At 46.3% G+C, this 18,855-nt stretch overlaps 1 protein-coding gene across 1 annotated transcript in view; it reads left to right on the forward strand.

Annotated features, from left to right (window-relative positions):
- Nucleotides 1–18,855, forward strand: part of agbl4 (AGBL carboxypeptidase 4) — a 448,634-nt gene that overhangs the window by 42,201 nt on the left and 387,578 nt on the right. Inside the window, exon 3 of the mRNA XM_079505215.1 lies at nucleotides 13,345–13,469. Within this exon, the coding sequence (XP_079361341.1) occupies nucleotides 13,345–13,469 (125 nt within the window). The remainder of the gene's footprint in view (nucleotides 1–13,344; nucleotides 13,470–18,855) is intronic.

Consider the following 18,855-nt stretch of genomic DNA (forward strand, 5'->3'; position numbering starts at 1 on the left):
CCAGTTGGTAATGCCTTATATTGGGCAGATCTAGACCACCATCTGCGCTATCCATTTGCAGCTTGGCCAATTTCAGCCGAGGCTTCCTCCCACTCCAGATGAAAGTACTTAACCAGCCTTCTAGTACCTTGATAACCTTGTTTGTCAACAATACAGGAATCATTTGCAATGGATAAAGTATTCTGGGGAGAATATTCATTTTTATAAGAGCTATCCTACCTAGCCAAGAGAGGGGTAAGGGGGCCCAACGTTCCAAATCTGCTTTTATAATATCTAAAAGAGGAGGGAAGTTGGCCTTGAACAGTGTATCATAAGCAGGTGTTATAGTCACTCCCAAATAAACGAAACCAGCAGGTGACCATTTAAAAGGGAAGGGTTCGGACAGGTCTGGGATAGATGTTAGAGAACCAAGTGGCATGGCTTCAGACTTAGTGAAATTAATTTTGTACCCCGAAAAGGCGCCAAACCTAGAGATCATTTGAGTTAGACAGGGAATAGAGGAATGAGGTCTGGAAATAAAAATTAACACGTCGTCTGCATAGAGTGTGATTTTGTGCTCCCTTTCACCGATTCGAACACCAGAGATCAGAGCAGACTGTCTGATTGCCTCGGCAAGCGGTTCAATAGCGATTGCGAAGAGCAACGGGCTGAGCGGATCTCCTTGGGGATTACCCCGTTGAATAGAGAAGTTTTCGGACCTAAGTCCATTAGTCAAAACTGCTGCCGTTCGGGACTCGTAAAGAATTTTGACCCACTTGGTAAATCTACCACCCAGGCCGAATTCCTCAAACGTTTCAAACAGATAGGGCCATTCTACGCGATCGAACGCCTTCTCCGCGTCGAGAGACAGCACCATAACGGGGTGGTCGACGCCCTGAGATAGTTGGATAACATTTAAAAGCCTTCTCATATTGTCACAGGAGTTTCGCCCCTTGATGAAGCCTGTCTGCTCTTCTTTAATGATGAAAGGGAGCACTTTTTCCAGACGCATGGCCAAAATTTTGGAAAGCAATTTTTGGTCAGAATTAAGTAAGGCTATAGGCCTGTAGGAGGCGCACTTTTCGGGACATTTTCCTTTTTTGAGAAGAAGTGAAATATTAGCCTCCCGCAAGGACTGAGGCAAGATCCAGGTCTCAGAAGCATGATTCAACATTGCCAAAAAGGGATCTAATAGAATATTACTGAACTCCTTATAAAATTCACAACCAAACCCGTCCGGCCCCGGGGCTTTCCCAGATGGCATACATTTCAAGGCTTCAAATGCCTCCTCCTTTGTGATTGGGGCATCTAGTAGTACATTCTGAGCAGTCGTGACCATAGGAAGATGCAAGTCTTCAAGAAAAGAATACATATCGGAGAGAGCACCATCATCCAGCTGTTCTGTTTTATAGAGATTAGAATAAAATGAGGCAAACTCCTTGTTAATAGTTTTAGTATCAAAAGATCTGACATTATTGGAATCCACAACTGAGGCTATAATTTGAGAGTCAGCTCTTTTTTTAGCCAGATTAGCTAGACATCTGCCGGGCTTATCCCCGAACTCATACATTCTCTGTCTAGCAAATTTAAGGGAGTACTCTGAGTCTTGAATCAACAAAGTATTCAAGGCAGCACGAGTAGCCGTCAATTCCTTAAGCAGATTTGAGCTTGGGGTCAAGATGTGTTTGCTTTCAAGGTCAGCCAGTTTGGATTCAAGGAGTTTGCGTTGTTCTTCCTTTTTACGCCTTTTGGAAGCAACATAAGACATAATTAGTCCACGAGAGTAGGCTTTGCATGTCTCCCAAAGGAGAGAAGGATCATCTGTAGATGATGAGTTAATTGAGTAAAACATTTTGAATTCTGAAGTGAAGTATGAAACAAATCTATCATCTTTGAGAAGGGATGAATTAAGTCTCCAGCGTCTTGATCGTGCTCTCTCCTCAGAAAGTGAATAAACCAGATATACAGGGGCATGATCTGACAAAACAATACTTCCCATGGTACAAGATGAGACCAAAAATAGCTTGGAGGAAGGAATAAAGAAATAATCAAGTCTAGTGTAACATTTATGGGGGGCACTGAAAAAAGTAAACTTTAAATCAGAGGGGCATAGGGCTCTCCAAACATCAGAGAATCCAATATCTGAACATAGAGAGGAGAGCATCTTGGCTTGCCTCGAGGGGGAGGCTAAACTAGGTGGGTGTTTGTCTAAAGACGGGGTAAGGTGACAGTTGAAATCTCCGCCCACAAAGGCATCCTCAGAAGCTAGCTCAGAAAAGTCAGCAAAGATCTTAGATAAAAAATCAGCAGAGTAGCCAGGAGGACAATACACATTCATGAATGTCACATCTTTACCTTGAAGAACCCCCTTAACAATTACATATCGGCCCTGGCTGTCTATAACAGACTTAAGAGGCCTAAATGCAATATTCTTATTGACCAGAATGGCCACACCCCTACTAAATGAGGAGTAAGCTGTAGCAAAAACCTGCCCTACCCAATTTGTTTGAAGTCTAACATTATCCCTGGCCTCCATATGGGTCTCTTGTAAAAAAGCAACAGAAACATTCTCCTTCTTCAAAAATGACAAAACTGCCTTCCTCTTGGCCGCCTTTTGAAGGCCCCGAATGTTCCAAGAGCAAAGCTTGAAACTGTCGGAATTAACCATGGTCATCGAACATGGACTGATACTTAGGCAGAATAGACCTAGAAGGGCCTATAGGCACACTATCCCTACTCATATCTAATAACAAACATGTGTGTCCTGAGCTATAAGACAGATACATACAAAAAACAGACAAAAAAACACGAGTGGGGGGCCTTTCCCCAAAAATACAGGGACTAATCATCCAACTTAAAACCCTCAAAAATCCACCAAATGTAGATTAACACTTCTCAACAGCCCCACTCCCATATTATTAGGTACCTCAAATAGATAAGCAAAATAGTCAAAAGAAATGTATCAAAGTAAAAATAATATATATATGTACCCACACGCACACATGCACACACGCATACGCACACACATATCCACAGCGTACATCTAAAGAAAGAAAAAAAAAAAAAAAAAAAAAAAAGATTGTAAAAATATATTTTTGTACATGTGCATGCACATGCACACGCCCATACCGCACATTTATGAAAAAAAAAATATACATATATATATATATCTGTGCATGTGCATACACATACGCACACACGCATATGCATACACACACACATGCCCGCATTGCACAATTATTTCAAGAAGAGTGAGAATAATAATGAAAAATATACATACACATAGATACATGCATACACACACACGCATACATACATACATGCACGCACATGTTACACAAATAAACGCACACACAAACACATCCACACTGCACACAATGTTATATTCAATTGAATGTAAACAGAAAGATCAAGTAAGCATCAAATCCACCAAAAAAGTCCTGTCCAAAAATCACAGGTCTGTATGGGCAATACCTCCTCCCAGCCCAGGGAGGCACCACATCCAGAAAAAAGAAATAATAAGAAAAAAGGGGGGTGCGATTACTCTGCCAGGCCACAAGGGGCGCTAAACAACAGTTCGTCCGTCAGCATAGTGAGTTCAGAGTTCAGAGTTCAATGGTTGGTAACGACGCGACCGGGCGATGACGTCACGCAGCTAGCCAGAGCGGCTAACAACATGGCTATTAATAAAAACTAAACCCCCCCAGTTACATAAAACATGAACAAAAACGTCTCGGTATTCAACAAAACCACGCATAGTCATCTAGAGATTAATAAAACCTTACAGTATCGCCCAAAGCACAGAACATGTGAAGTTTTTTTGTCCCCCTTTCAAAGAAAATAAAAATAAAGGAAAAACGAGAGGCAGCGCCTCGCCTACTAGTATGAAAACAGATGCAAAAACCGGAGTCATCATAAATTAAAAAAGGGGCATATAAACAAAATTAGATACCTAAGTGTTCGGGTATAACCCAGCTTCACAGTCTCGCACATATGAACCGAAATCTTTAATTAAACGAAGAGGTAGACATGACGTTCGAGCGTTAGCAATAAGCTAACCACAGTAAGGATACTACCATCATTCAGCGTCGGCCACGGTGTCCGCCTCGGCGTCCGCCTCGACGTCCGCCTCGACCTCCCTCGCCGGCGACACCCTCGCCGGCGACACCGAGGCTGCGGCGTCTTTGTAGTAGGCCTTCAAGAAGTCCGCAGCGTCCTTAGGTGATGCAAGAAGCTTTCTTTTGCCGTCCTTGGTCTGGATAAAAAGCCGCGACGGGTAGAGGAGCGAGGGCCTGAATCCTTGCTGGTACAAAGCGCCCATGGCATCTCGATAGGAAAAACGTTGTTCCATGACCTCAGGGGGGTAATCCTCGAAGATAAGGACTGGTTTGCCTTTGTAGGACAGATGTCCTCTCTTCTTACGAGCCTCCCGGATTATAGCCTCTTTTATTCTGTAGCGGTGTAGACGGGCAATCACTGCTCTAGGCCTGGATCCGCGGGTTGGCTTAGCGGTCAGCGCTCGGTGACAGCGATCCAATTCAGGCGGTGTAGGAAGGACGTCTTTGCCCAAAATTTCCACCAGAACCTCCGCAAAGAAGTCAGTGGGCTGGTCACTTTGGATCGATTCATCGAGCCCAATAATTCTTATGTTATTTCTACGGCTACGCGAGGACAAATCTATCATTTTGGACTTTAGCTTAGTATAGCTCTCCTCCATTGCCGCACATCTGGCTTCAACCTCCTCCAGCTTGTCGCTATAATGGTTTAAGCCGTCTTCCAATGAGGTCAGACGCTGACCCTGGTCAGCAACGGTTATCTGAAGGTTGTCGAGTTTGGACTCAAGCGAGGAAAAGCCGGTTCTGAACTCGAGAGTAAGGGAAGCTTTCATCTCCTCGATTAGCTTAGCAACAGTAGCCATTTCGGTGGCAGCTACAGAGTCTTCCTTCCTATCCTTACTTCTTGTAGACATTTTGGCTCGTTCAGCCAGAAACAAAAACGCAAATATGTAAGGAAACAAATCAGTGCAGTCTGGACAGTCTGAGTGTATAAAAATGAGGCTTATATAGTAATTTAGAAAAGTTTGGGAGCTTCGGCGTGGCAAAGCGCGTCTACTCCATCTTACGACCCGGAAGCACTCCAGATCGGGGGGTTTTGTCGGCGAGCGCCAAAAATGCTCCCGACAGCATAATCGGAGCAAATATCGGGCAGTGTGTACGAGCCATAATGCTTCGAACACTGTTCAGCGAGAGGCTGGATTAATGATTTATTACACGCCTATCATGCCTATTTTGAGCCATAATGCCAATAAAGACGGCGTGCGTGCGTGCACGCGTGTGCATGCGGGGATTTTGGCCCTTTTTACGTGGATGGAAGTGTTAATATATTCTTTTTAGTTCTTGGATTAACGCAAATTAATCAAAAGCCGTCTGTACGTCTGTGGCTACCTGGACAAAGGTTGATATATGTCGTCTTAGGCATCTAACCTGTTAAGCTGTTGAAAACCATGATACGCTTCATGTCCTCCAAAAACTGTTAACTTGTCTATATACTTCTGGAGGGGGGGGGGGGGGGGGGGGGGTAATGCTTTCTATCAGGCTTTAGTTATGCTATTTTGTACTTTTTTTTGCATTTTCTCTTGAGGCTACATCCACATAACCTGACTCCGCCAGATTGTGGCAGTATTGAGTTCACAAGTTCCCTCCTCCTGCCTGCATCTGGTCTCTCTCAAGCAGAAACGATGAACCCGAAGCAGCAGGACAAAAATCTGATATTTTCATAATAATTTCGAGTTGTAGTCCTGTTAGGTTGTGTTACATTTGCGCTGTGGCACAGCTACAATACGTCAACCGGTCTCGCGTTGATCATCGTCTCTGCCCGGGAGAGACCAGATGGGAGCAGGAGAAGGAACTCACTACTGCCGCCATCTGGCGGAGTCAGGTTAACATCCACACGGTCACCCCTGCCAAGGAATGCCTTGTCTGGGCTACATCTTTGAGCTTCCTGCTACCTGAAAATCTAGTGGGAGTTTACACATTTTTGGGATTGTGTTGCACCTATTGCAAAAATACTTCCAAATTAAACGTGATATTACTGTTTTTCAAATGTGTTAAGAATAAACACAAGACACTATATACTGTCCATTTTCAAAAATGAGAATAGTGTTTTTTAATGCTCAACTGATTACGATTATAGTCCAGGGTGGCACATTTCTCAATACTACAGCTATCAGTGAGGTTGTGCTGTACACAACTACAAATTATAGGAATCTACATTTTCATACGTTCTGGCAACTTAATGGAAAACACCAATACTGTATATCCTGTATTTCATATCATCACGTCCCTATGGGACTAGAAACAAAAAGAGGGTATTTTCATCTTGCTTTTTTTTCTGTTCATTGGCCGTAATTCTGACAGTCACTGGTTTCAAATGGCTACAACTACTGTACGGTCCCCTGTCCGCACATCTCCTTCTAAATCCACCACTATATTTAGAATGGCCGTCATGTGATCAACCTATACCTCCGCCAGTCATCTTACAGAGAGCTATGAAGGTTGGAGCCAGGAGAGATGGCTCCCATTGGACTAATTATAATTCTACTGATCATCTGGATCTATCTGTATGGACAGAATATAATGTATCAGATATGGATGGCTGGAGCAACCCCATCCGGCTGTCTATCTGTCCCCAGCGGCTTTTCCCTGCAGGCGGTGCTCTGACGATCAGAGCCCTGCCAACGCAGGGGAGAAGAGGCAAAGCCGTGTTTTACATACTACTGTGACAGCTATATAGACTAACAGCTGCCACATAGTTATAACAATTAGCATTTATTTCAAATGTCTCAAAAGTCCTGTAAGTTCTCTTCTGCATAAGTTCGTTCTGCTACAGTTTCTTTTAACTTTATCTTTCAGAACTAAGACCATAGGCCTCATATTTGACAAATCGATTAGTCGAGGCCATTAGTGTCTATGCATTCCTTTAAGCAACACAACTTCTGCAGCTGCATCTATATGTTTAAAATTTGCATCAAAGCCCAATAATAAAAGAAATAGACTTTATTTTGTAAACAACAACAACACTGAATTAAGAGCAGTGCTATCGGCTATGCTATCGGCTGTGCCCCAACTCTATGCCCCAAACTCACTGTTTGCAGCCTGCAGTGTTCGTCAGTGGTAAGCTCCCAGCCCACTTTTACCTATTTGGAAACAAAAAGACGAGTCCCGTAATGAACTGATACGGGACGCACGTTGTTCCATATTTTAAGGTCGAGTCGGGCCGGGGAATATGACGGCGTGATTTATTTGACAACTGTCCTGCTCTCAGTCCTCCCAACGAGAGAGCGTCAGAGCGAACCTGTCTGCATGGTCTGTGCCTGTGAGCAGTGTTGTCAGATTGTGTGAGAGAAATAAGCAACCAGGTCCATGTAAACAAGCCCAAAAGAAGCCTGACTAGGCTATTTGAAAATAGCTGATCTGCAAGCTCACAGCGCGTCACATTGGCGTTGTGAGCTTGTAGATCTGCTATTTTCAAAACGATCATTGTGACAAATTGTGGAATATTCTTTGAAACATTTTAACAACAACACTAATCTTGTATGGGGGTTCCTGTGACAAATAGATAAATCTGGGGGTCCTTGACATGAAAATGTGTGAGAATCACTGGTTTAAACGACATTAGGAAACACTGGTTTAAACGACATTAGGAAACACTGGTTTAAAAGACATTAGGAAACACTGGTTTAAACGACATTAGGAAACACTGGTTTAAACGACATTAGGAAACACTGGTTTAAACGACATTAGGAAACACTGGTTTAAACGACATTAGGAAACACTGGTTTAAACGACATTAGGAAACACTGGTTTAAACGACATTAGGAAACGCTGGTTTAAACGACATTAGGAAACACTGGTTTAAACGACATTAGGAAACACTGGTTTAAACGACATTAGGAAACACTGGTTTAAACGGCATTAGGAAACGCTGGTTTAAACGACATTAGGAAACGCTGGTTTAAACGACATTAGGAAACACTGGTTTAAACGACATTAGGAAACGCTGGTTTAAACGACATTAGGAAACACTGGTTTAAACGACATTAGGAAACGCTGGTTTAAATGACATTAGGAAACAAGCCCAAATAAACAACTATACACTTTAGGAATAAGCCCAAAATAACACAATCCACAACTACCAATATTTACACACAATTTTACCGAAAAAGAAGTCCAAAGTCGCTTATTAAAAGCTACCATGGCAACACTGCCTGTGAGTGTGACCAAGTGAGCTGGTCTGGGAAGGGCTCAGATGCAGCCCATTGGCTCATGACACAAGCAGTCGAGCACACGACCAATCGGACAGCGCATTCAGTGTTGCTAAGATACCACCCCACACCCTGGGATGATGGGATCTATTCCCAAACCACAACAAGCAGGTCGAGGAGTTTCACACACAGACACTCGTACCTCTCCCATTTGGGATTGCTCTAACGTTTTAGAGCAATCCCAAGCCATTACAAAATAATAATAACTTTTAAAAAAGACGATTCTTCGACTTTTTTGAGTCGTGGTGATCATGAGTCGAAAATCGTGTTGACTTTCAATTTTTTCAATTTTTTCCACATCCCTTGTTTTTGCATAGTCTTTGTCTGTCATTAAATGTTTTGATGAATTGAGTACAAAGGACCCAAATGGAAACTAGCCATAGTGCTTCCTTGGGTGATTACTCATAACATTATTAGCATATCTTGCCTTGTATTGAACTGTACTTTCCTGAGCTTATTTTTGCAAACTGATGAAGTATTCACTCATCCATCAATCAATCAATCAATCAATCAATCAATCAATCGATCGATCGATCAATCAATCAATCAATCAGTAAATCAAACTATGTAGTAGAACTCTTTATCTGCAACTAGGTAGCAGTAGAGGGTAGGTAAGCCTTGCTGGGGCTATCTCCCCATATTTGGGTACTTTAATTTCCGGTTTCCCGGCTTGGAGACCGCCATTGTGAGTAGCGGCTAAGCAGTAGCAGTAGCTCACAATGTTTATCTTTGGAAATCACATCCGAACCTCGGATGGATGATGATCACCACGGACAGCACCACATTTTTCAAAGAATTGGACCCTATGGGATGCGTGCGCACATATCCTGGTGCTGGTGCTAAGCAACAGGGTTGGGAAGGTTACTTTTAAAAAGTAATCCCCTACAGTTACAAGTACTTGCTAAAAATTGTAGTCCGTAACGTAATCCGAGTACCACAATGTAAAAAGTAGGGGTGTTAATTTCAGTTATACTTTTGTATTACTTTTAAGCAAAACTCAATTTAATTAGATAAAAACAAGTTTTACCATTGATATCCAGACAAGAATGTTGAGCCTATGAAATTAAGAAAAAACTACAGTAATATTGTTAAATCAGTGGTTCTCAACCTTTTTACAACAAGTACACCTCAGAAAATATTTGGCTCTCAAGTAGGCCTACCACCATTATGATTCATGTTAAAATACAGTCCTATTCAGCTAGGCACAGTTCGCACAAAAGGCAAATTAATTCCTAATCATTATAATAATTCCTAATCATTATAATAAATATACACATATAAAGAATATATCCTTATATACAATTGAAAACATGTGCCCAAAAGCACGCACAGGAACAAAAGGCACCAGCTACTACGTCACTGACACACTGCAACACACACTGCAACAACCCACTAAACACACTAACACGTCACAGACTTACCCTCCGCGTCGTTGGTTCCCTATCTCCTCATGTCGCGCCGCACGGCCACACTCGACACCAGCCGCGTAAAAATTGTCATCGCACTGCCACTAAAGCCGGCTCCCGTCCACACTCGCAAACAATATCAATATCAATAATAAACACAAACACGCCACAAGCACCGACACCCCCGCCTAATTTGTTGCCACGTCTATGAAAACAAGCACAGAAAAAATGCCATTCAACACGCTACTTACACACACTACCACTCGCTTACAATACGCGGACCTGGCAACACTACATTCCCTCTCCTATTTGCTCACAGCCCACCACGTGACCCACACAGGGAGGGAGACGATTGCGTGATGCTTCTATGTACAGGATTCTATAGGTCACCACTTTTGGTGTGACACACACACGGCTTCTGTTTACTAGAAGAAGAAGAACTACACAGCGCACACTCTGATTCTAACTTGGACACTTACCATAATGCTAACACGACCGCGTCGACACCTGGCGTGGTACAAGCGGGACAAACCCAGGCGCATATATGGATACCAACAACAACACTACACGCACACGCGCGCGCTGCAACAACAAACAGCTATGTACAGTGTGTGTGTGCGTGCGTGCGTGCGTGCGTGCGCGGGGGGGGGGGGGGAATTTGGATCGCCTCGCGATGCCGCGACAATGGCACTACACTACACAGGGCTCGCCAGTGCCACTACGTACTCGCATTTGCGACCTACAATATCACCGTGCGAATTGTAACATTCACTTTGTAGCACCGCTGCGACTACACAATCCAAACTTCTTTACAGCTACAAGTTGCGCCGTTTACATCCACAACAATGTGTCACTCTCTCGGTTCTGCACCGCTGCTGGAGAAGTATAGCACTGTCGAAGGCAGCGCAACAACTCCCCCCCCCCCCCCCACACACACACACACACCCCAGAGAGGGAGGAGAGAGAAGAGAGCGAGAGAGAGACAGAGCACACACGTCTTCACGTAGGAACACAGATAGACAAAGACAGCGCTTTCCAGTCCTTACCTTTTCTCTCACATTGTTTTCTTAGCTTTGTGACTGACCAATGACAAGCAGATTGTATTGTCTGCAAAGCAACTATGTGTCTGTCACAAATAACAGTTCTGTCCTGCAAGCCCATGTCATGTCAACACAGACAAGGCAGCTGTGCGCGCGGTGACTCCTGCAAATTACACTGACCCAATATTATTTTGTACAACCTAGCAAAGCATAACATATGATGGTTTGGAGAATAGGCTGGTCTCTCTTTTTACAAGACATACGCCATTGCATACAGGTTCTCAACCTTTTCAATTTCAAGGACCCCCATAACTCTGACAGTAAAACCAAATGGACCCATAACAGTCCCATTTGATTCCATTTGTACAGTATCAGAGTTACAAGTTATAAAACAGTCCATTTGGTTCCATTTGTACACTCTCAGAGTTACACACCTGTAGGGTCCACTTGGTTCCATTTGTACACTCTCAGAGTTACAGACCTATAATGGGTCCATTTGGAACCCCCTCAAGGAACCATGCGGGTCCCTGGATCACACCTTTGAGAGCCACTGCTTTCAAAAAATACATAACTAATATAGAGCATATTTGATCAATTTAATGTTAGGCTACAGATTATTTTGACATCTGAATTTAACAGAACCGCCCACGCACGACACATGCACATGCACGACGTGCACGCGCATGTCCACATCCACATGCACGCGCGCATGTGTCCTCTTTTTGCTCATTCAGAATATGGTATGCCTACACACTTAAAATAATGCAAACACGCAAATTGCGCAAACGACTGCATTGACACCTGGCGTGGAACAAACGGGACGAACCGAGGCGCATATATGGATAAGAACAACAACACTACACGCGCGCGCGCGCACGCGCTGCAACACAAAACAGCTGCATAAAACGCGTGTCACTGTGGACTTCTGTATCTGTGGACTTCTGTATCGCAACGCGGGGCAACGCAACTCTGGGATGAGCGGGCCGAAGGCCCGCGAAATTCTAGTATGTATACAGTCAAAGGCATGCTGTACAAATTGGTAGGCCTATTGAAAAAGATAAAGAAAGAAATGGCACTTTAAGTTCTCACATGACAGAATGCAGACAGAAACAGGCAGGCAGAGCTGGCAGACAGACAGAGACACGCACGCACGCACGCACGCACACACGCACATGCTTGCTAGCGCAATTGTTATATGCGCGATTGAGCGGACGAGTTTGACTTTGCAATCTGCGACCCACAGCTGTGATTAATCGCGGACTGATTCAGTTTGCATTTAGAAATCAACTCTTTTGTCGTTTGAAGTAATCTTGATACCACCACCACTCTGGTCAACACAGAAGCCGTTGAGGGTTGATTTCACCCTGCTGTGTGTTAATTATATCCATAGAGTTATGGTTATGTCGGCATCATATAGCGAGCAATGCATATTCTACTGGTGTGCCATTTGAATATATCTATCGGTATCTATTGTATCATTCCACTCCCCGTCCGTTAGAATCTCACACCCTTGTCCCCGCGTCTACAGAGCGCTCCAGCGGCTCCTACACACACACCCCGCCTCCTCTTGTCCCCGCGTCTACAGAGCGCTCCAGCGGCTCTTACACACACACCCCGCCTCCTCTTGTCCCCGGTTACAGATCACTGGCAGGAGTGTCCGCTGGCTACAGATCACGCTATAAAATGTAATATAATGTAATTATATAATATGGGGAATGGAGAGTTAGATTCTGACGGCGGGGAAAACCATTGGTGCTGCTGGGACCGACGCTGCTCGTGTGCCCACATTGTGCAGTGCTATGGGCGACACACAGCACAGCCCCTGATCATGTGTCATGCGTACTTATTATTACTGATTATTTTATTGTTTGGTGTTTTAACTTATTTGTAGGCCTAAAATTGATGTGAGGGAAGGGGAGAATGTAACAAAGCCTGTAATCCCCGTTACTATACCCCCATTACTGTAATACAGATTACACATTTTAAAATGTACTGTAAGGCGTTACAGTTACCGTTTATTTTATTTTATTCTGATTACGTAACGGCGTTACATAATAATCTGTTACTTCCCAACCCTGGTAAGCAAGGCGTTGCCTAGCAACCAATCCAGTGTTAAAAGTTGATTTTCGGCAAAACCGTTTCATATTTGATATAAAGCTTTATGTACGAGATATCTCGTACTTGGCATACAAATAATTAAAATAAATTGAAGATGAAGTTGGCTTCAGGTCTAGACCGTATAGGTTTTAATTTGGCAACATTTATATCTGCAGCCCGCCTACACGACTGCATATGGAATCATCATCTCTGTGATGTTGTCTGATGCCAAATGCACCGAATAATCAAACAGTTTTACCTAACACAGAGAGGGTCACTTGAAAAGAAAAGAAACATGCACGCACGCACGCACGCACGCACGCACGCACACTACACATATATATATATATATATATATATATATATATATATATATTCCTTCCCATAACACAGCTACTGAGCTTTTGGCTTGCGGCTCTTTTTTCCATTTCTTGAAAAGTAACAGTTTTGGACATAGAAGGTTTGCACAGGACAATGATGGTATGCTTTCTTCCTGCAGGTAATCTTGGACGAGTCGACTACATTAGTGAGTTTGAGTTTGACCTCTTTATCCGCCCTGATACCTGCAACCCTCGCTTCAGAGTCTGGTTCAACTTCACGGTGGAGAATGTCCGCGAGACACAGGTAAGCGGCTTCATTTATTTTATTCTGTTCATTTTGCTTTGTCCAGTTGAAAATAACATGCTGTTCGTCTGGTCCAGTTTTACAATAGTATTGATGATATCCACTATTATGGGGGGGTGCGGCAGCTAGAGGCGGGATCAAGGCAGCACTGTGTATGCCTTGATCCCGCCTCTAGCTGCCGCTGATTGGCCAGGCCGTTTTGTGGCCGGGCATCAAGTCTGCCTGACAGTTCCCAGATGGGAGCAGGAGGGGGGAACCCAGTGTACTCTCTGCTGCCCCATCTGGCGGAGTCAGGTTAGTAAATTAGCACATATACAATGAACCAATTGGTGGATAGGGGGTTGTATGCGTCAAATGCCAAATGATATACAGTATACTGTATGTGTGCTGTTCCCTACAGTACTGGATGTCCTTTCACAACCAACTGTTCCCTAATGCCTTCCAGTAGACCACTCACCATGAATTTGCACCCACAATACTCAATTTTGAAAGATACACAGCCATTTGTTTTCCCTTACAAACTGGACCCGTTGTTTATTTCATACCTCACTTCTTGTCATATCATCTGAGCTCATTTCTGCCAGCTCTGAGCACAGGGATTGGCTGAGTAAGGTGGTCACATGCCACAGAGATACAGTGCATGGGAACAGTGGGCGTGGCAATGAAGGGATGGGATGGGCTTTATTGAGTTTTTACCCACCCTGATTGGTTGTATTATATAGAAATTTCACGAAATACCTTTCGTTTATGGGTAGGTTTCCTTCAAAACCTAGCTGCAGAACATTATTTTATGTACTCCCAGGACAGAAAATTCTAGAATTTTCGCTGTCCTGGGCTCTAAGGGTGACGTAGGAAGCCACGCCTATCCCGTATAGATACCTGCGTGGCTACGTCAGCCCTCATTCAACTTTTCTTCTGCTAAGCTGCGAGAACGAACTTTAACATTCCAGTGTGTGCAGGGTAATATATCTCGCAAACTCGGCCGAGAGATTAATTCTTTAGGACCGTGAGATCTCTGGCACACTCTCGAAGCAAACAGAAGGATACTTCTCGAGAAAAAAAGCCGAACTTCGACACAAGTGAGTTCTAGGCAACCTGTTGCTACGCTAGCTTGTCGAAAAAACAGCTCGCGCCTCTTTTTCTCTCTCGCTAAAGCTAGCGTTTGTTAGCTTAAAGCTATCCATAGTTAGCTTAGCGCTACTAGGCAGATACGCCTGTGGTCTACTATTACACGCCACGAGGAAGATAAACCTGTGGCTGTTAAGCACTCGGACTCCTCTCTCTACAAGCAACCATGTCGCTGACGAGGGAGACCCAGCCCGGGGAAAGACGCCATCGAGGACAGCCGGTGCCCGCCGACTGTCAAGAAGGCCCCAAACAAAAGACGTGCTCCACCTGGGGATGCGGGAACACGATGTCGGGCAAAGACGGGCATCACGAGTGCATGTATTGTCTCGGCCTCACCCACACCCGTGAGTCCATGGAGGAAATCGGTCCCGTTTGCCTCCATTGTGAGAAAATGGACGACGACGTCCTAAACAACAGGCTCGGACGTGTCCAAAGGTATTATGACAACTTTGCCGCCCACGGACTCCGAGAGAGGAGCCCCACTCCTCCCCCGCGACGAGCTCGCATACAAGTCCCGCCAAGGGGACAACGAGCTACCCCGAGACAGAGGCTCGACTACTCGGGCAACAGAGCCCCAACCGGAGCCTCTTCTTCAAGAGCAGCACCTGCCGGCGCTAGCCGAGACAGGTACGCTACTTCAGCCTCTGCAACCAGGGCTCACGAGGCCACTGATTACGAGGCTCATGGCGCGAGGCCAAGGGATACCTTCGCACCGCGCCGCTCTTCCCCAGCTCCACGTGCTCGACAACACGTCGTGCAGGCCACCATTGAGTGCCCGCCCAGACATACAGCTAGACGCAGACAGCCTGCTGTTGCACCCAGCTATATGGTGGACCGCCTGGACCCTTCCCCAGACCGCGCAATGTCTCCCGGTGGGGAGCATTGGACTACCAGGGAGGAAGGGGAGCTTCGTGATGACGAGCTCCCTTCCTTCCAGGAGCAACTCCAGGACTACCACGTCCTGGACGAGGCCTACGCGGACGAGCGAGATGGCCATGATGACCTCTCCCCCGGGGACTACGTCAGCACCACTCGTCGCCCCTTCGACGACCTGGATGCCATGGAAATACAGGAGCACCAGCAAGCCAGGGCTCCTGTCCCCCCGCCTCCTGTACCCCCCATGGATGACTCCAATATTTACGAGATATACAGGAAGGCTAGTGCACGTTGTAACCACACATGGCCTAAGTCAACTGTCAAGGTACTACCATGGGAAGGCAGGACTGATGAGTCCGCCCCCCCCCCTGCACCTAGAAGACAGAAGCTCCCTATGGCACAGGGCTTCGAGGAGGCCATGATGCACGCCTGGGACGAACCCCTCCTGAAGGTGGATTTTCCCAAGGCCAGCGCCAAGGGGCCCAACGACATACCAGATAAACAAACCCTCGCCATAGACTTCATGCCAGCTATGGACAAGGCTATAGCGGCCTACCTGGCCAACCCTGCAGCTCCTAGAGTGGATCACCACGTAAAGGAACCGCAGCTCCTGTCCAGCAGCGTGAGGGAAGCCTCAAAACTGAACAAGTGGCAGTATGCACACATGTCATTCGTGGCGAAGGCCCTCAATGCAGGAGCACTTCTCCAGGGTTCCATGAAGAGCCTCCTCATTGAGATGGGACAGAAGTCCATTAAAGTCCAGCTAGCGGAACTGCCAGAAGACCTGGCCGAGTTACGCCGCTTGAATCACGAGATGGCCACCCTCCAGAGGGACTCCACTCTCCACAACGCCAAGGCAATGGCATGTTCCATCCTCCAGGAGAGATGGCGTTGGGTCGATCAGACCAGCGCCATCTCCCTGGAGACAAAGAAAGAGTTTGTGGCTGGAAATATCCACCCAGACAGTATGTTTAAGGACGCTCTGGCCAAAATGTCAGAGACCATCCAACAGCTCGAGTCCTCCACCAAGACGATGAAGGCGCTCGAACCGCTGGCCAACCAGGCCGCCCCGGTAGGCCGCCCCAAGGCTAAGAAGGCACCCTGGAAGGCCAAGACCGATGACAAACCCAGGTCCCAGGACCGGAGCGGAGATAGACAGCGACAGCCTGCAGGCCGAGGCAGAGCAGACCGCCGCACCTCTCCGCCGCCCTACAAGGCCAGGAGCGCTCCCAGAGGCCGAGGCCAGGGGAAGCGCAAATGACCTGCCCGGGCCGGGTCATCTTCCCCACCACACTCAGAGTTCAAGGCCAGAGGTGGGGATCACAGATCTCACCTCAGAGCCTGCGCTGAAGCGCTTAAGGGGGCCTGTACACAGTGCTGTGAGCACCGTTGTACAGACCCCCAAAATTGTTATGTGCAATTCACATGTGTATGTTTTTCCACGTTGTTCAATAAAGAAAACAAAAAAACAAAAAACACAAAAAACAATAAAACCAACTCTGAAGGGCATAGGCCCAGTGGGAAAGATAACCCACACTGTGACAGCTCCACGCCAATTTTTTCCAAACTCAATACCGAAAAAATTCACTAGAGGGAGACATTTCACACAAAGTAAGTCTTCCCCTAGGCAAGCCATGCACCACGCTGACAAGCACAGGGAACCCTTTGTCACGTCATCTGTCACAATGGCGGATATCCGGGGCTTCCCCGTGGATAATCCGTACAATTCAGACAGGATACAGGCTTCAGTTCGCCTCGAAACCGCCCACTTCCAGGAAAATTATTTTCTCAGAAGCGAGCGGGCAAAAGGCCGCCATTCTGCAAGAGGAAATCAATTCATTAATGCAGAAAGGCGCCATCACAGAGGTGGCCCTCGACCAATCAATGAACGGTTTTTACTCCCGCTATTTCTTGGTAAAGAAAAAGGGGGGCGGACTCCGTCCCATTCTAGACCTGAGGGCATTGAATCGTCACTTAAAAAAGCTGCGATTCAAAATGCTTACTCCACCAGTCCTCCTACGCCTAATTCGCGAAGGGGACTGGTTTACGTCGATAGACCTGCAAGACGCATATTTCCACATTCCGATTTACCCGCCGCACAGAAAATTTCTGCGCTTCGGGTTCAGAGGAAAAGTGTACGAGTACACAGTCCTTCCCTTCGGAATGTCACTGAGTCCCAGAGTCTTCATAAAGTGCACCGCGGCAGCTATCGCTCCGCTCCGACAGCAAGGGATCCGTCTCGCTACATACGTAGACGACTGGATCCTACTTGCAGACTCTCCACGAGAAGCACTGTCGCACACACATCGTGTGCTCAGCCACCTCGACTCGCTTGGGTTTATAATAAACCACGAGAAGAGCATGCTTATGCCAACACAGTCAATAGACTTTATAGGCATAACACTGAACTCAATCTCTTACACGGCCCGCCTGAGCCAAGAGAGAATAGACGCAACACTGCAGTGCGTGACGTCATTCAAAAGGGGACGCTCGATTCCTTTTCATGCATGCCTCCGGATGGCGGGGTTAATGGCCTCTGCGGTCTATTTAATCCGCCTAGCAAGGCTACATATGAGACCTTTCCAACGATGGATAGGCTCTCTACATGTACCAATGCACCGTCGGCACCAGAAGGTAACAGTAACATCACAATGCATACTAGCCCTTCAATGGTGGTCAGACAGGAAAACCCTCTCAGAGGGCGTCCCCATGGGAAAGCCTCTGATCAGGAAAGTCATCACTACAGACGCCAGCATGACAGGCTGGGGAGCCACGATGGAAGGACTCACAGCCAGAGGTTTATGGTTGGGGCCACTACGTGCCCTTCACATAAATTACTTAGAGCTCATGGCAGTCTTCCTCGCCCTGAAACACTTCGAGCAGCGCATCCTGGGTTGCCATGTCCTAGTCAGGACAGACAACACCACGGCCATGTGCTACATCAACAGACAAGGTGGACTCAGGTCCCCTCGTCTTCATCAACTGGCTCAGAAACTGATCCTGTGGTGCAACACACGCGTCCTCTCAATAGTAGCGTGTCACGTCCCAGGTCTTCTGAACACAGGGGCAGACCTGCTGTCCAGAGGACCTCTCCGCTACTCAGACTGGTCACTACACCCTCATGCAGTGGCCCAGGTCTGGAGCAGGTTTGGGAAATCCAAGGTGGATCTCTTTGCCACAGAGGAGAACACGAAGTGTCCCCTCTTCTTCGCAATCAGGGGACCATCAACGTTGGGGCTAGACGCTCTGTCACACCAATGGCCCAAAACCCTTCTCTACGCCTTTCCCCCGCTATCCCTCATCAGCCCCACTCTGGACAGAGTGAGGACTCAGGGTCTGAAGGTGCTCCTAATAGCCCCGTCGTGGGGGGTCTGGAGGTCGG

The sequence above is a fragment of the Electrona antarctica genome (assembly GCF_951216825.1).
Source record: "Electrona antarctica genome assembly, chromosome: 7".
NCBI classification, from domain to species: Eukaryota; Metazoa; Chordata; class Actinopteri; order Myctophiformes; family Myctophidae; genus Electrona; species Electrona antarctica.